Source organism: Palaemon carinicauda, chromosome 1 (genome assembly GCF_036898095.1).
Source record: "Palaemon carinicauda isolate YSFRI2023 chromosome 1, ASM3689809v2, whole genome shotgun sequence".
NCBI lineage: Eukaryota > Metazoa > Arthropoda > Malacostraca > Decapoda > Palaemonidae > Palaemon > Palaemon carinicauda.
In genome coordinates this window covers 200,583,663-200,598,468 of record NC_090725.1, presented here as the reverse complement: position 1 = coordinate 200,598,468, position 14,806 = coordinate 200,583,663, and the positions used below count along the sequence as shown (strand labels likewise).

At 40.1% G+C, this 14,806-nt stretch overlaps 1 protein-coding gene across 1 annotated transcript in view; it reads left to right on the top strand.

The window, feature by feature from the left end:
- The window catches only part of Ziz (dedicator of cytokinesis protein Ziz), a 573,699-nt gene that overhangs the window by 347,700 nt on the left and 211,193 nt on the right, over positions 1-14,806 (top strand). Inside the window, exon 23 of the mRNA XM_068386849.1 lies at positions 1,235-1,420. Coding sequence (XP_068242950.1) covers positions 1,235-1,420 — 186 coding nt within the window. The remainder of the gene's footprint in view (positions 1-1,234; positions 1,421-14,806) is intronic.

Below are 14,806 nucleotides of genomic sequence, written 5' to 3'. Positions count from 1 at the left end.
TGAATAATGAGCAATTGCCTGATTCTAGGGTGGCGAGACCCCGTAAGAGCTTTTCCAGGTAACAGATTTCTGAAGAATCCTTTGATCATAGATTTTTGTTTTTGTAGTGATTGTACCTTTTGGGACATGATGCTATACATGACCATTTTAAATTTCAATTCCCCCATTGCATAACTATCTATTTTTTGTATTCCTGGTCTCATCACTGACTGATTGCCTTAAACCAGTAACCTGGAATCATCAGTTTTATCAACATTACACTGTTTTCTTGTTTGAGGTGGCAAGCAAAAGCATTCTTCTCATCTTAACCCTAAACTTCATTAGAGCATGTTCTTATGTGTTAAAAGTATTTTGATTCCTGTCGAATGCACTAGTGTTTCTATATAATCTTGTACTGTACAAAGGAGAATGGAAATAGCTTTAGCTAGGCAATATTACAGATTTTCATCAAAGTCAGTCTATGAGTACTTCATATATACTTTAGAGTATATATATATATATATATGTATATATATATATATATATATATATATATATATATATATATATATATATATATATATATATATATATATATATATATGTATATATATATATATATATATATATATGTGTGTGTACATATATATACACACATATATATATATATATATATATATATATATATATATATATATACAGGCATATATATGTATGTATATATGTATATATATAAATATATGTATATATATGTGCGTGTACATATATATATATATATATATATATATATATATATATATAGGTATATATATGTATGTATATATGTATATATATACATATATATATATATATATATAATATATATATATATATATATATATATATATATATATATATATATATACATATAGATAGATAGATATATATTATTGTAATATGTGATAGTATTTTCATTTGCATTAATCTGATATTTGACAATATGGCTTTCGTAGGGAGTTGTGATGTAATTTTACCTTGCACTGTAAATACAGTTTTAATGAAATTTGGAGATTTTTAGATGGATATTGAGAATGGGATAGAAATTAGTGTTGTTTTTTTTATAAAAATACCAGTGAAGTTAGGCTCCTGACATTTTAGTTACACGAAATTGGTGTCTTCTTTATTTGTTAAATTGTCCTAAAAACAAGTGTTCACAAATGTCAGTGGAATTTATATCTAAGGAAAGTATCTAAAGTATATCCTTTTCCCCAAACAGAAATCTGAGTGTTGCCTTTGCTGGTGAATCAGGGCCTGTGAGATATGATAAGCTGAGTCCCAGTGAAGTTCGAGATCTTCTTTTGTGTTTCCTTCATACCTTAAAGCATATTCCTGAAGCACATCTCGTCTCATGGTGGGCTACATTGAGTAATGATGGTCTTGGACACTTTTTCACTTTGCTTCAGTAAGGGACTTTAATTTTGTTATTAGGTTAAATGTAATTTTATATACTGAGGAACAATTATTGGAATTTGTTGTGCCTACTTGTTTTAATTAAGTTTTTTAGCATTCTCCTTAACCTGAAAAAGTTACTTAAATTTAATTTGATCTTTTCAAGGACAAAATAAGTAGTTTTTATTGGTATTACGGTATTGTTTTGGTACAACAAATCAAATATTTAATCCCTAAATTAGGTAAAGCTAATATAGATATTGAGATGTACCGGACTGAAATAAGTATGGATGAGGGAATTGAAAAGCTGAAAAAGTAACTGAAGCTGCAAAAGGTATGGCATGATAAAACATAATTGTTCCTTTGAATGATTTTAACCCATTATTTTATGAATTACTGATTATGTGTAATAATGAATTTATAGAAAATTTCAAATGATCCAAGTATGATCTGTGTTTTCTTAGTTAAAAAACAAGACAACACTGGTCATTTAATCTCTGTTCAAATTAGTCACACCTATCTGGTCCATAGAGATTTTAAAATTACTACACTTGACTCAATTTATACGAGTAACAAGTAAAACGTGATAAGCTCAAAATTGCGGAAATTGTTGATTTTATAACATAAATTAGTTAAGATATAGTTATTAAACAATTTTAGTATATTGGTATTACCCAGTAATATTTGATGGAGTTTTATTAATCAAAACTAAATTATTCATAAAATGAGCCCCTTTGTGATAAGTTTGCCAAAATTACATATTAATAAAAATTTTTTTAAAGCAGAATGAATAAAAGAAAACAGTATGAACAAACCGGAGACAGGATCACACAATTACTATAGCCTACCACGAACTCCAGAACATAGATTTATAATTTGCAAAGTGTAGCATACTTACTGTTTGACAAAAATGTCATGAGGAAAAAATCCTAAAATATTCAATTAAAGGAATAAATGAGGGAAAAAATAAAAGACATGCAGTGCAAGTATGACTCCCACAATTAATTGAAATTCAACATAGAAGATTTAGTATTCATGCCTTGAAATATAAATCTCAAATTAATATACTTTGGAGGTAAGATTTTCAAAATCTTCATGTTCTCAATATATTGTATGCTTGAAGATCTTGCTTATAAAGAAGATTTTCATAATGATTTTAATACCTGTACTGTATTAGATTTGCAGTTAAGAAATTTGGAATCTATTACGAGAATTTCATATGATTTCTTATCTTGTGTATTGACTTATAGAAAATATTTTTCTTTGTAAAGAAAGCTTTATGAATATAAAGTGTGGTAGATTAATGTCAGAGTATTAGGAGGCAACATCACTGACGAATTCAATCTGAAATTGATTTTAGTTTACCATGCCGTTAATTTCCCAGCTTGAAAAACGTCGAAAAGAGGATTCTTCTGTAATTTGTATGGCTAATCCAAAGCCGTGGGTTACCATGGTAATTTTTAAAGAATGGTTTAGTGACCATTTTATACCAGTAATTAATTAATATTGCAGAGTAAAGAAACTTCCTTTTAATGTTTTGTTGATCTTAGATAATGCACCTGGACATCCCTTGCATCTGAATAACCTGGACCCAAAATTGAGTGTCATTTTCATACCGTTAAACACTGCATTTTCCATTCAACCCATGGACCAAGTAATCATAGCTCTCTTCAAGTGGTACTACCGAAGACCTACCTTAGGTCAGATTTTAGATGATATGAGAGCAGGTGACAGCATGAAATTTCTTAATTTTTGGAAGGTCTACAATATTTATCAGACATTATTAAACATCAGTGCCTCTTGTACCGTTGTACCGAAGGGACTCAAACAGCAAGGAATGGTGTTTGGAGAAAGTGTGTCCATAAGTCAGTCATGGTTTTAGAGGTTTTGATAAGCAAGTAAATGGCTAGAATCTCTTATTTATGTCAGTCATAAGTTTAAATCCTTGGCTGGGCAGAAATATTTAATATTAAAGTAATTTCCCATTGGGTCTGAGAGCCCATGTTAGAGCAAATTCAATATTGAAGAGTATTTATGGCTTATTTGGAAAATCTCGAGTTAGTGAAAACAGACAAATATTACAAACCGATCACCTGTAATGGTGGAGATTGGCTGATTTTGATTTTAAGTAGAAATCCTGAATTCGACTGGAGTAAATACAGCAAAGACGGAATCAATTTTTTTTTCTGTACAGTTGACCGGGCTAAAGTCTGATGCCTGCTCTTATTCCTATCAATCATAGGTTGGAATCCTTGACCAAGCAAAAAGAGTTATCATTAAAGGAATTTTCCTATTTATCTGGATGGGCATGGCAGAGTGAATTCAATATTGAAGAGCAAGCCTAATTTTGGCTTATTCGAAAGGATGGAAATCATGTTAGTCATTAAATTTGTATTATTATTATTAATATTATTATCATTATTATTATTATTATTATTATTATTATATGTATGTATATATATATCTATCTACATATCTATCTATCTATCTATCTATCTATGTGTATATATATATATATATATATATATATATATATATATATATATATATATATATATATATATATATATATATATGTATATACATATATATATATATATATATATATATATATATATATATATATATATATATATACTGTATATATATATATATTATATTATATGTATATATATATATATATACATATATATATATATATATATATATATATATATATATATATATATATATATATATATACTGTATATATACTGTACATATATATAACGGATTTTGAGCCAAGCGAAAAATCTATGTTTGGGTGAGGTAGCCATGTCGTCCTGATGGAAATTCCTTTAAAGTAGCTTCCTAGGGTATATTTGACTATAATGATATTCCCAGAGAATTTAACCTTAAGGTATCCAGAATTCTATCTCCTGGCGCAAATATCCCTAACTTTTACCTTTAGGGATATCGCATAATATCAGAGGACGTATTCTTGACACGCCACATAGCTATCTTCACCCCGAATAGCGTTTACGCTTCGAGAAGGAAAGTGGCAAGAACAAGAGGGTAGCCGTTATTAAGGCACCACTCCTTACTGTTTTGAGTACTGTACCTATATGACGTCATATCCGACCGCCATCTTGTTATTCCTTGTAGCGTTAAACAAGGTGCTACAGATACAGTACTTTTGGGAGGGATTCTTTCAGCCCTTTTGTAAAAAAGGAGGGCGGGTCCATCAGGACGACAAGGCTATCTCACCCTAGAATAGATTTTTCGCTTCGCTCAAAATCCGTTTTTTGGGCTTCATGCCATGTTGTCCTGATGGAAGTTTACCAGAGCATTAATGTATCTGTGGATTTTCTATTAGTGCCATAACCTGAAAACAGACTTTCCTTAGTCATTTAGACTTAGAGACGTATGATGTTACCGTTATACATCATTTCAACTAATCATGAACTATGTTAGAGCTTCCTGCCCCCTACAGGGAAGAGTCATGCTGGACTCTGGAAAAAGTCTCGAGGATTGGATATATCTTATGAACAATCTAGCCAACAAACAGGTATACTGGTCTCACTATATACCTCTCAATCAGAGTTTGTATTTGTAAGGGAACAAATATATGTATGAACTACTGACACCTCCCTGGATCTACTGGGCTAGCTGTATGCTAAGACAGACAGGTTAGAATCCATGTAGAAACAATTACTTGTATAAGTCAGCATTACCATCATTTAATTCCAAGTCAGTCGTAACCAAGGACTGACGCATCCTGATGTTTACACACATAGAGAAAGTTTGTTTACGTGTTGGAACAAATATTTATAGATGTTCACTTAAATATATGTCAAATAAAAGGATGGTCAATGAATGCTCGATACCTATTTTTATTTCATCTGAATTTTTTTGGGCGAATAAGACGCTAAATTCAATCCTAGTTTTATTGATAAACAATAAATTATGAAATCAATCTGCATTTTATAGTAAAGTATAAAATATCATTAGAAATTTTAAAAGCATAAATATAGAAGTAACATCAGAAATACTTGTGTCATCTGAAAAGAAACACTTAAGCCACTTAAACGCGAAAATTATTGTAAATTTTCTTACTTGAATTTTTGTCATTACAGTCTGTTCACACTTGCGTAATAATACGCATGGCACAATGTTATTCTTATATGCTTTTTTTTCCGCCTTTTACAGTAGGAACAGTCCATAGTGTCACCATGGTGACACTTCACTTAACATGTTGCTCCGTAAGGAGTCACCATGTACACCCTTCATGTAACAGTCCCAGATAATTCACTGTTCCTCGGAGTCTTTAAGCAGCAGGTTTTAGCACACTACCTGCTGCCACCATGAACCTCTTGATCTCCTGCACTTGCTTCGCATAGTGTTTGAAGAATACCCTGGATGACTTCCATCCAGTATATGAGCGAAGACTTTCAAAATCCATGTTTTGGAAGAAATTCAAAGATAAGGCAATCTTTCTCGGATCATGACCTGCGGGTGTGCGGTCCGGATCCACTCTGCGAATGAAGTAGGTGATCTTCGCCCTTAATTGTTTCAGAGACAAATTTGAACCTGAAGTTTTTCCCTTAAAAAGCTGTCCTCCCCTAAAGTCTGAAGTTCTACGAAGATAGACCTTTAGACACTCCACTGGACACAGAGATGCATCTTCCTTCAGAGGGCAGATTCTCCAGGGACCCCACCTTTTAGTGGGTAGCTCATTTTTAGTGAGAAACGTTGGATCAGGAAACAGATTCAGTTCTCCACTTCCCGTGAACTGAATATGGCCCTCATCCCTTGGAAGGGCCACTATTTCGCTAACTCTGGCTCTCGAGGCTAGTGCAAATAGGAATATAACTTTTTGGGTCAAATCTTTCAGAGAGCAATCTTCATTGTTCAGAGTTGATGCCAAATGAAGAACCGTATCTAAAGACCATGAAATGGGCCTCGGAGGCGCTGCAGGCCTAAGCCTAGCGCAGGTCTTAGGGATCTTATTAAATATTTCGTTAGAGAAGTCTACCTGGAAGGCATACAGCAAGGGTCAAGGCACATTTACACGTAGAAATCGTGTTGGCTGCTAATCCTTGTTCATGAAGATGAATAAAGAATGATAGACAGATATCCGTTGAAATTTCTTTTGTCTTCTTTGCCTTGACAAAGGCAACCCATTTCTTCCAGGACGACTCATATTGTCTTCTGGTAGATTTAGACTTATATTCTTCTAAGAAGTTTATACTGTCTCTCAAAATCCCAAACCTTTTCTTGACTGCTAAGTAGAGAAAATCATGAGATGAAGGTTCCGGGTTTTCTGTGATGAAGCAAAGACAGTCAACTTCTGCACTTGTTGAGTCAGAATTGGATCCGGCAACGTGACCAGCTTCAGTCGCAGTTCCAATATTAGAGGAAACCAGATGCTGTTCGGCCACTTGTGAGCCACTATCGCTGCTGTTCCCTGAAAGGATCTCAGTTTGTTGAGGACTTTCAACAGAAGATTGGGTGGAGGGAACAGGTAAATCCTTGACCATCTGTTCCAATCTAGGGACATCGCGTCCACTGCTTCCGCTAGTGGGTCCTCGTATGGGGCCACGTAATGAGGTAGCTTCTTGTTGTAGCTCGTCGCAAACAGGTCGATTAACAGTTCTGGGACTTGACGTAAGATGAAGGAGAATGATCCTGCGTCTAGGGACCATTCTAACTCTATCGGAGTAAACCTGGATAGAGCGTCCGCCGTCACATTGCGGAACCCTTGGAGGTGAACTGCTGACAAGTGCCATCTCCTCTTTTCCGCCAAACGGAAGATGGCCAACATCACTTGGTTGATTTGGGGCGATCTCGAGCCTTGTCAATTCAGACATCTCATTATCACTTCGCTGTCGAGAACCAGTCTTATGTGGATCGAGCAGCGAGGCTTTAGTTTCTTCAGAGTTAGGAAAACTGCCATGGCTTCCAGAATGTTTATATGGAAGGTCTTGAATAGGGAGGACCAAGTCCCTTGGACTTTCCGTTGGTGAGAGTGACCTCCCCATCCTTCCTTTGAGGCATCCGTGTGAATAATGACTGAAGGTGGAGGTGGTTGTAAGAGCACCGATTTTCTTAGGTGCTTGGCCTCCGACAACGGCTTGAGAAGTGATCGCAGACAAGTCGGTATCAGTCTTGTTAGATCTCTTCGAGCGTTTGATGCGTATCTTCTCCAAACTCCTGTTGCATCCTTTAATTGTGCTCTTAGCACTGGGTCTGTCACTGATGCGAATTGGAGGGAGCCCAGCACTCTCTCCTGTTGGCGTCTTGATATCTGATCGGATTTTAGAAGTCTCTTGACAGATCCTGCTATCTCTCTCCTCTTTTTTGATGGAATGGAGAGGCGGTGTAACTGTAAGTTCTAATGAATTCCGAGCCATTGAAACTTTTGAGCTGGAGATAGTCGAGACTTTTTGGTATTGATCTTGAATCCCAGATGTTCCAGGAACTGGATCACTGTCTTGGAGGCTTGCATGCATTTCGCTTCGGATGCTGCCCACACCAGCCAATCGTCCAGATGGGTCACTGCCTGAACTCCTTTTAGGTGTAGTTTATTGAACGACTGCGTTTGCAAGCTTCGTGAAGATCCTTGGGGCTATGTTTAGTCTGAAGGGCATAGCTCTGAAGACATATTTCTTCTTCTGTAGCTTGAATCCTAGGTAGGAGGAAATTTGGCGATTGATTGGGACATGCCAATATGCATCTGCCATGTCTATGGAGACTGTGTATGCCTTTTTGGGCAACAGGGTCCTTATGTGTTGAAGGGTTAGCATCCTGAACTTGTGGTTTACTATGAACTTGTTGAGTGGCGACAAGTCCAGAATGACTCTGAGTTTGTCTGAGTCCTTCTTTGGAACACGAAACAGCCGTCCTTGGAATTTGATGGACTTGCCCTCTTTATTACTCTCTTGTCCAAGAGTTCTTGGACATATTCTTCTAGAACGGGGGTTGAGTGTTGGAAGAATTGAGGGAAAGATGGTGGAGCTACATTCCAGCTCCAACCCAGCCCGTTCTTGATTAGGCTATAGGCCCAGGGATCGAAGGTCCAGCGATCCCGGAAAGAGAATAGTCTCCCTCCTACCGGAAGCATCTCACTTGGAGTGCTGACCAGAGGACTTGCTTCCTTGGCCGCGTCCACCTTTGTTGCCTCTGCCTCTTGAGGGGAGTCTAGAGGATCCTCGAAATGAGTCTCTAGCTTTCGGCCGAAAGGTCGTAGAATGCCTTTCAAAGGCCGGGGTAAAGGCTGGCGATTGTGTCTCTAACTGCTGGGGTACCAATTGGTACGTGGTAGGTGGTTGTGCCACCGCCTGGGGCACCGCGGCTGTGGGAAGATGTTGTCTAGGGGGGCGAGAGAGCGCCCTTGGTTTCTTTGTCTTCCTCTTAGGTTGGGGACCCTCATCCGGGGAAGATTTCCTGTTCTTTGACAAGCCCCACTTTTGGAGAAGGTTCCTATTCTCCGTGGCAGCTTTGTCAACGACATCCGTGACCACTTCACTTAGGAAGAGGTCCTTTCCCCAGATACTCGACGATATCAGCTTCCTCGGTTTGTGTCTCACCGCAGCCGAGGCGAACACGAACTCTCTGCAAGCTCTCCTGACTTTGATAAAACCATATATGTCCGTCGTCACGGTTGCCAGATGTGCTTTGGCAATGACCATAAACATATCTGGAGTCTTAGATTCGCTTGCCATTGTCTCTAGCATAGTTTGAAGTGACATAGAGGCGCCAAGTCTTTCTTTCATCTCCTGCTCCCTGCGCAGGAGAAAATCTGACAACTTGGGGAGGTCCTCACCGAACTGGCGTTCGGCAATGTCAGCCTCCAACTTCCCGACTGAGAAGGTAAAATGCACATCCTTCCAATCTTTTTGGTCCAATGGTAAAGCTAAGGAGAACGGCTTACACTCTTCGAGTGTAGGACACGGTTTCCCCGCTTCAATCGCCTTCAAGGCAGCCTTGTACCCTTTTTCCAAAAAGGGGAAGGCCCGGGAAGATGAAGCAACAAAGGAAGGATCCTTCTTACTCAGAGCCGGTACCTTTGAGTTAGTGAAGGCCCTCTCCTTCAAGGTACTCGTCAGCAAAGCCTGAGCTTTGGCATGGTCAAAAACTATGACCTCATTCGGCTCTCTGTCTCCTCCTTTGAAGCTGGCTCAGCCTTCAGAAGAACGAAGCAGTCTGGGTAAGCCCCGAAGCTAGGCCAGAATTCCACATCTTCAACGGGAAGTGTACCCAGTTTCTCAGAAATGAAGATCTTACCTGCCGACATTGGCATGTACTCAGCATGCCTCCACGGGTTCACATCCGAGAACAGAGGAAGATCCTTTACATTACGTCTCTTCTGAGACGTACGGGAAGCTGCAAGTTAGCGCATCTCCAACCTTAACGTAGCTTGCTTCTCGTCAGTTTGTTTCTGGATCTGCTGCACCAACGTTAGAATTGAAGACAAAGTCTTACCAATGCCATCCGATGGGGGAGCAGCTGGCATCGAGGGAACAGGTTCTGGGTCAGGAACCGATGAAACCGAAACTGCTTCGGCCTCCTCCTCGTCGGCCTCAGGAGCCACAGTTGACTCCTCTTCCTGACCTTCCGCAAGAAGGTCTTGTTCAGTGCCCTCTGACACTTCTGACATCCTGTCATCAAGCTGGATGTCTTTCATGGCGTCCGAGACATCAGACTCTACTGGAATCTGGACGCAGGGGATCTCTGGATGAGGCTGAGGGATAACTGCATCTGCCGATGCCCTTGGGAAAAGATAGGCCCGCATCTTCTCATTAGGAAGGTAAGGCCCCGTGGTGTTTTTCTGAAAACCCCTGACCCATCTTCGCAGCTCCTCCCTTGTTGCATCCCTTGACTCCGTCGACTTCTGGTCGTCAAAAGCCTCAGTAACCAAGTTAGAACAAATGTCACATACCTGGGGTTCCCAATACTTCAGAGGTCCCTGAGTAGTTGCACAGTGTGCGTGCGTCCTGCACAACCTATGGCCGCAGAAGTTCTTCCTGCGGACATTGCAGAACATGCTGTCACACTTTGGATGGTCCTCAGGTAAAGAGAGGAAAATTCAATGAGTATACGGTGAATAATCTCACAAGATTAAGTATACACTATATTATTTTTTATTGTATATAGCTTAGGATAGATAAGCTAGAAAGGAAAAAGGAAAGACACATACATGTGCTTCCCGTCCAGCCAACTGTTGTGACCTCCCTCAAAATTAAAACTATTGGTAATCTATGAAGAGAACCATTGGAAGATTTCTATCCTATGAGGATAGGAAAGTGTAACTTAACACCATCTTCCAGATGTAATAATATTGGGGATTGTTATCAGTGGTTACTAATTAAGTTATAGAAAGAACTTACTTTCTTTATATTATATGGTCTCAACAACAGGCTGCACATGACAACACAGTATGTTGGAAGAAACTTTTGGGCTACTGTGTAATCTATGCTGTAGTTTTCTATTTGCAGTATGATCTATATTGCAATTATACTGGCTACTGTATAACCATATACTGTAGTACCCGCCAGCATATGCCGGCAGGCTAGCACCTGGGTACAGTTCAGAAGATATTTTATCTTCTATTATAATGGGTGGCAGTCCGCCGGCCGACGGGGGACTGCCGGCAGGTCGCCGGCCAATGAAGGGTCGCCGGCCGCCAGAGGGTCGCCGGCCGCCAGAGGGTCGCCGTCTGGCGGCAGTTTATGCCAGCTGGCAATTAAGTATTATTCCCGGCGGTCGGCGGCCCATCTGGCTGCCGGCAGCTAGTCATAGCTGCCGGCAGGTTAGGACCCATTGGTACCAGCCAGTAGAGGTAGAGAGAAAGCATGGATCGAAGGATTGTGTAAGAGTTCTGCCTTACTGCCTTCCATCCAGAATGAGGGTTCAAATGGAAGGAGAGAATGTAACATTCAAGCTTCCACCCATCCATAACATTGCTGGTCCCTGCCGGAAAAGTTTATGGATGGCAGTCCAAGAGAGGGCTGAAGAACACTCAACAGAACAGGGACTTCTGCCGGCAGCCGGCACAGCCGAGCTACAGACAGAAAACCCGAGCCAGTCCCACAATCTGCCGGCAACCGGGTCGATTGTAGGATGATGGCCAAGAGTTTGTGAAGGCTAGGCCTTCACTAAAGGACAGAATGGGAAGGGGTGAGGGTCCTATAAGGTGTGAAAGGAGCCGACAGTACCGCCTGTCCTACCTCACCTAACGAAACTCTGTTCTAGTATTAGAGTTATCCCATGAGGCTAGAGAATTCTATTCTGGAGCCTAGGGTTAACTTAATACAGTAAAGGGGTAGGCAGCACTCTCGCCGCCACCCCTAAACCAAAGAGAACAGAGTTCTAGTGCCGATGCCTCCTAAACAGTAGAAGAATTCTATTCTTCAGCCTAGGGTCTGCCGGCACAGGACTAGTCTGCTAGACCACAGGGAGAAGGTATGTCATACAAAACCTTCAGGTGTGGCCTAGGGAGGTCTAGCCTCCTATGTCGGCAGCCTAACCTAACAGGGGAATGTCATTCACCCTGCCAGACAGCTACCGACCACAGACAAATACTCTGAGTTTCTGGCCAATCCCAAAAACATGCATCTGCTGTTACAGGGTAGGACAGAAAACCCTAGAATAGTTCTACCTGAATGCAATTCAAGGCATCACTGACTAGGGTTAAGCCTAGGCTTACTCAGAGGGAAAGAGATTGCTCTTAAATCTCCGAAGGAGACTAGTATTGTCCTATAAAAGCCTAGGAGATATCTATCTCCACTTGAATAACATGATACAAAAGAGCAAACGGGGACATGTATGAAAGTATACTAAAGCCACTAGGCTAATAGCCTAGAGGCAGTGAGATTCGATTACCTAAATCACCGAAACTCTCTCGTATACTATCTTGGAAGAGGAAATTATGTATTCATATAGATATCTTACAGATATAAAATTTCGCCTAAACCTTCATTAAAATTATAACACCAGGAAAGTCTATTATATCATGCATGAAGTACTAAAACTGAACGCCTAGGCTAAGAAGCCTAGCATCAATAGGTTCGGTTACCTAAATCGCCGAAGCTAAAATTGATACTATCGGCATAATATAAAGCATTCCTAGCAACCTAGACTAAATAGCTAAAGATATTAAATCTATAAAGGCCGGGAAGGTCGTTCTGGCTACCTAAATGACTCATGCATTACGAACGACAGCGTCTATGACGCCTCCGGCTAGGCAACAGCTCTTGCAACGATAATTTAACTTTAATCCGTAATGAATGAGGCAAGAGCTTACATTTATACAATGTAAAAATCAATACTCAACTTTCCAGAGGCAGATGATGCTGGAGAAAGCATGATAAACGGATTTTGAGCGAAGCGAAAACTCTATTTTTGGGTGAGATCACCTTGTCGTCCTGATGGAAGTTCCTAAGGTAGCTTCTAAAGGATATATTATATACTACAGTGATATTCCCAGAGAATTACCCTTCGGGTCCCAGAATTCTAACTCCTGGAGCGAATATCCTTAAATTTTCTCAAGGATATCGTGTATATCAGAGGACGCATTCTTGACACGTCGCATAGCAATCTCTACCCAAACAGCGTTAACCCTTCGAGGGGGGACGTGGCAAAAGAATAGAAGGGGGGCGTAACAAGGTTACCCCCGTTCCCGTACTACTATTGACAACCACCCCAGCGCCATTCCCAGGATGGCGGCCATTCCTAATTTTGTAGCGATTTCGCTTAGTGGTGTTCCCTGTTGATCTAACTTTTCGATCGATATCCAAAGATTTATTATGCATTCTCCGACTTCTTTCGCCTTCGGAAAGTTGAGTATTGGGTCTTTACAATGAATAGTTTTTTAGCTTCCTTTTCACAGTGAAATTTGAGTAATGTATTGTGTTTAGAGCTAGCCTGTACCGTAGGCGCTATGAGCGCTGTCGTTCGTTGGGCATGTTATTTAGTTAGCAGAACGACCTCCTGGTTTTTAAATAGCTTCTTATATCATTATTTAATTATTTGATTATGTTAGCTATTTAGGCAATATATTCTTGTAAAGATATTTACATTGTGAATATTTTTCCTTTCCATGTCGATCGTATAGTTAGAGTCTCGGTGACTGAGGTAACCGAGATCTCGTCTCGCCTAGGTTTCTAACCTAGGCGTGTTATTATACGTTAGACGCTCCCCGGTTACCCTTGTGTACGGTGATTTCAATTAGGCAGAGATAGATATCTCTTTTAATTGGATGAACTTTACCCCTCTCAAAAAGGGAGTTTAGGGGTAATCCCTCTTCCCTCTGAGTGTAGCCTCAGGCTACAACCTTAGCGGGTCGGCCTCGAATTCTTAATTCAGGTATGACTTTCCTACGGTTTTTTCTGGCCTTCCTCCGTAACCGCAGATGCAGGTTTTTGGGATTTTGGCCAGAATCTCAGAGTTTTTAGTCTGCGGTCGATAGCTACCTGGCAAGTTGAATAGAATTCTTTTGCTACGTTAGGCTACCGACATAAGAGGCTAGACCTCCCTAGGCCACTCCTGAAGGGTCTTTACGATATGACCCTTCCTCCTGTGACCTAGCAGACTAGTCCTGTGTTAGTGGACCCTAGGCTAAGGAATAGATTCTTCTTATGCTTAGGGGACACTGGCACTCCAATCCCGTTTCCTTTCCTTTCGAGGTGGTTGCGAGGGTGCTACCAACCTCTTATTTGTATTAATCTATCCCTAGGCTAAGGAATAGAATTCTTTAGCCGCCTGGGATAGTTCTAATGCAGGAACGGAGTTGTTAGGTGGGGCAGGACAGGCTAAGGCCGGCTCCTGCTGTATCTTTCACAGGTCCCTCTTTCCCTTCCCTTCTATCCCTTTATGTTGGCGATCCCGGCAACCTTACTGTTACCGGTGGGTTGCCGGGATCAACCAGACTCCCCCTCTTTCATGATAAATCCAAATTACTTCCAAAGTAGCGAGAGAACACAGGAAAATCACTGAGTTATGGCGCTACGAAAGAAGGAATAACAAGATGGCGGTCGGATATGACGTCATATAGGTACTCAAAACAGTAAGGAGTGGTGCCTTAATAACGGCTCCCCTCTTATTCTTGCCACTTCCCCTCTCGAAGCGTAAACGCTATTCGGGGTGAAGATAGCTATGTGGCGTGTCAAGAATAAGTCCTCTGATATTATGCGATATCCCCAAAGGTAAAAGTTAGGGATATTTTCGCCAGGAGTTAGTATTCTGGATACCTTAAGGTTAAATTCTCTGGGAATATCACTGTAGTCAAATATACCTTAGGAAGCTAATTTAAAGGAACTTCCATTAGGACAACATGGCTTGAGCCCATATATATATACAATGGTACCTCTACATACGAATTTAATTCATTCCACAACCAACTTCGGATGTAGAAAATGTT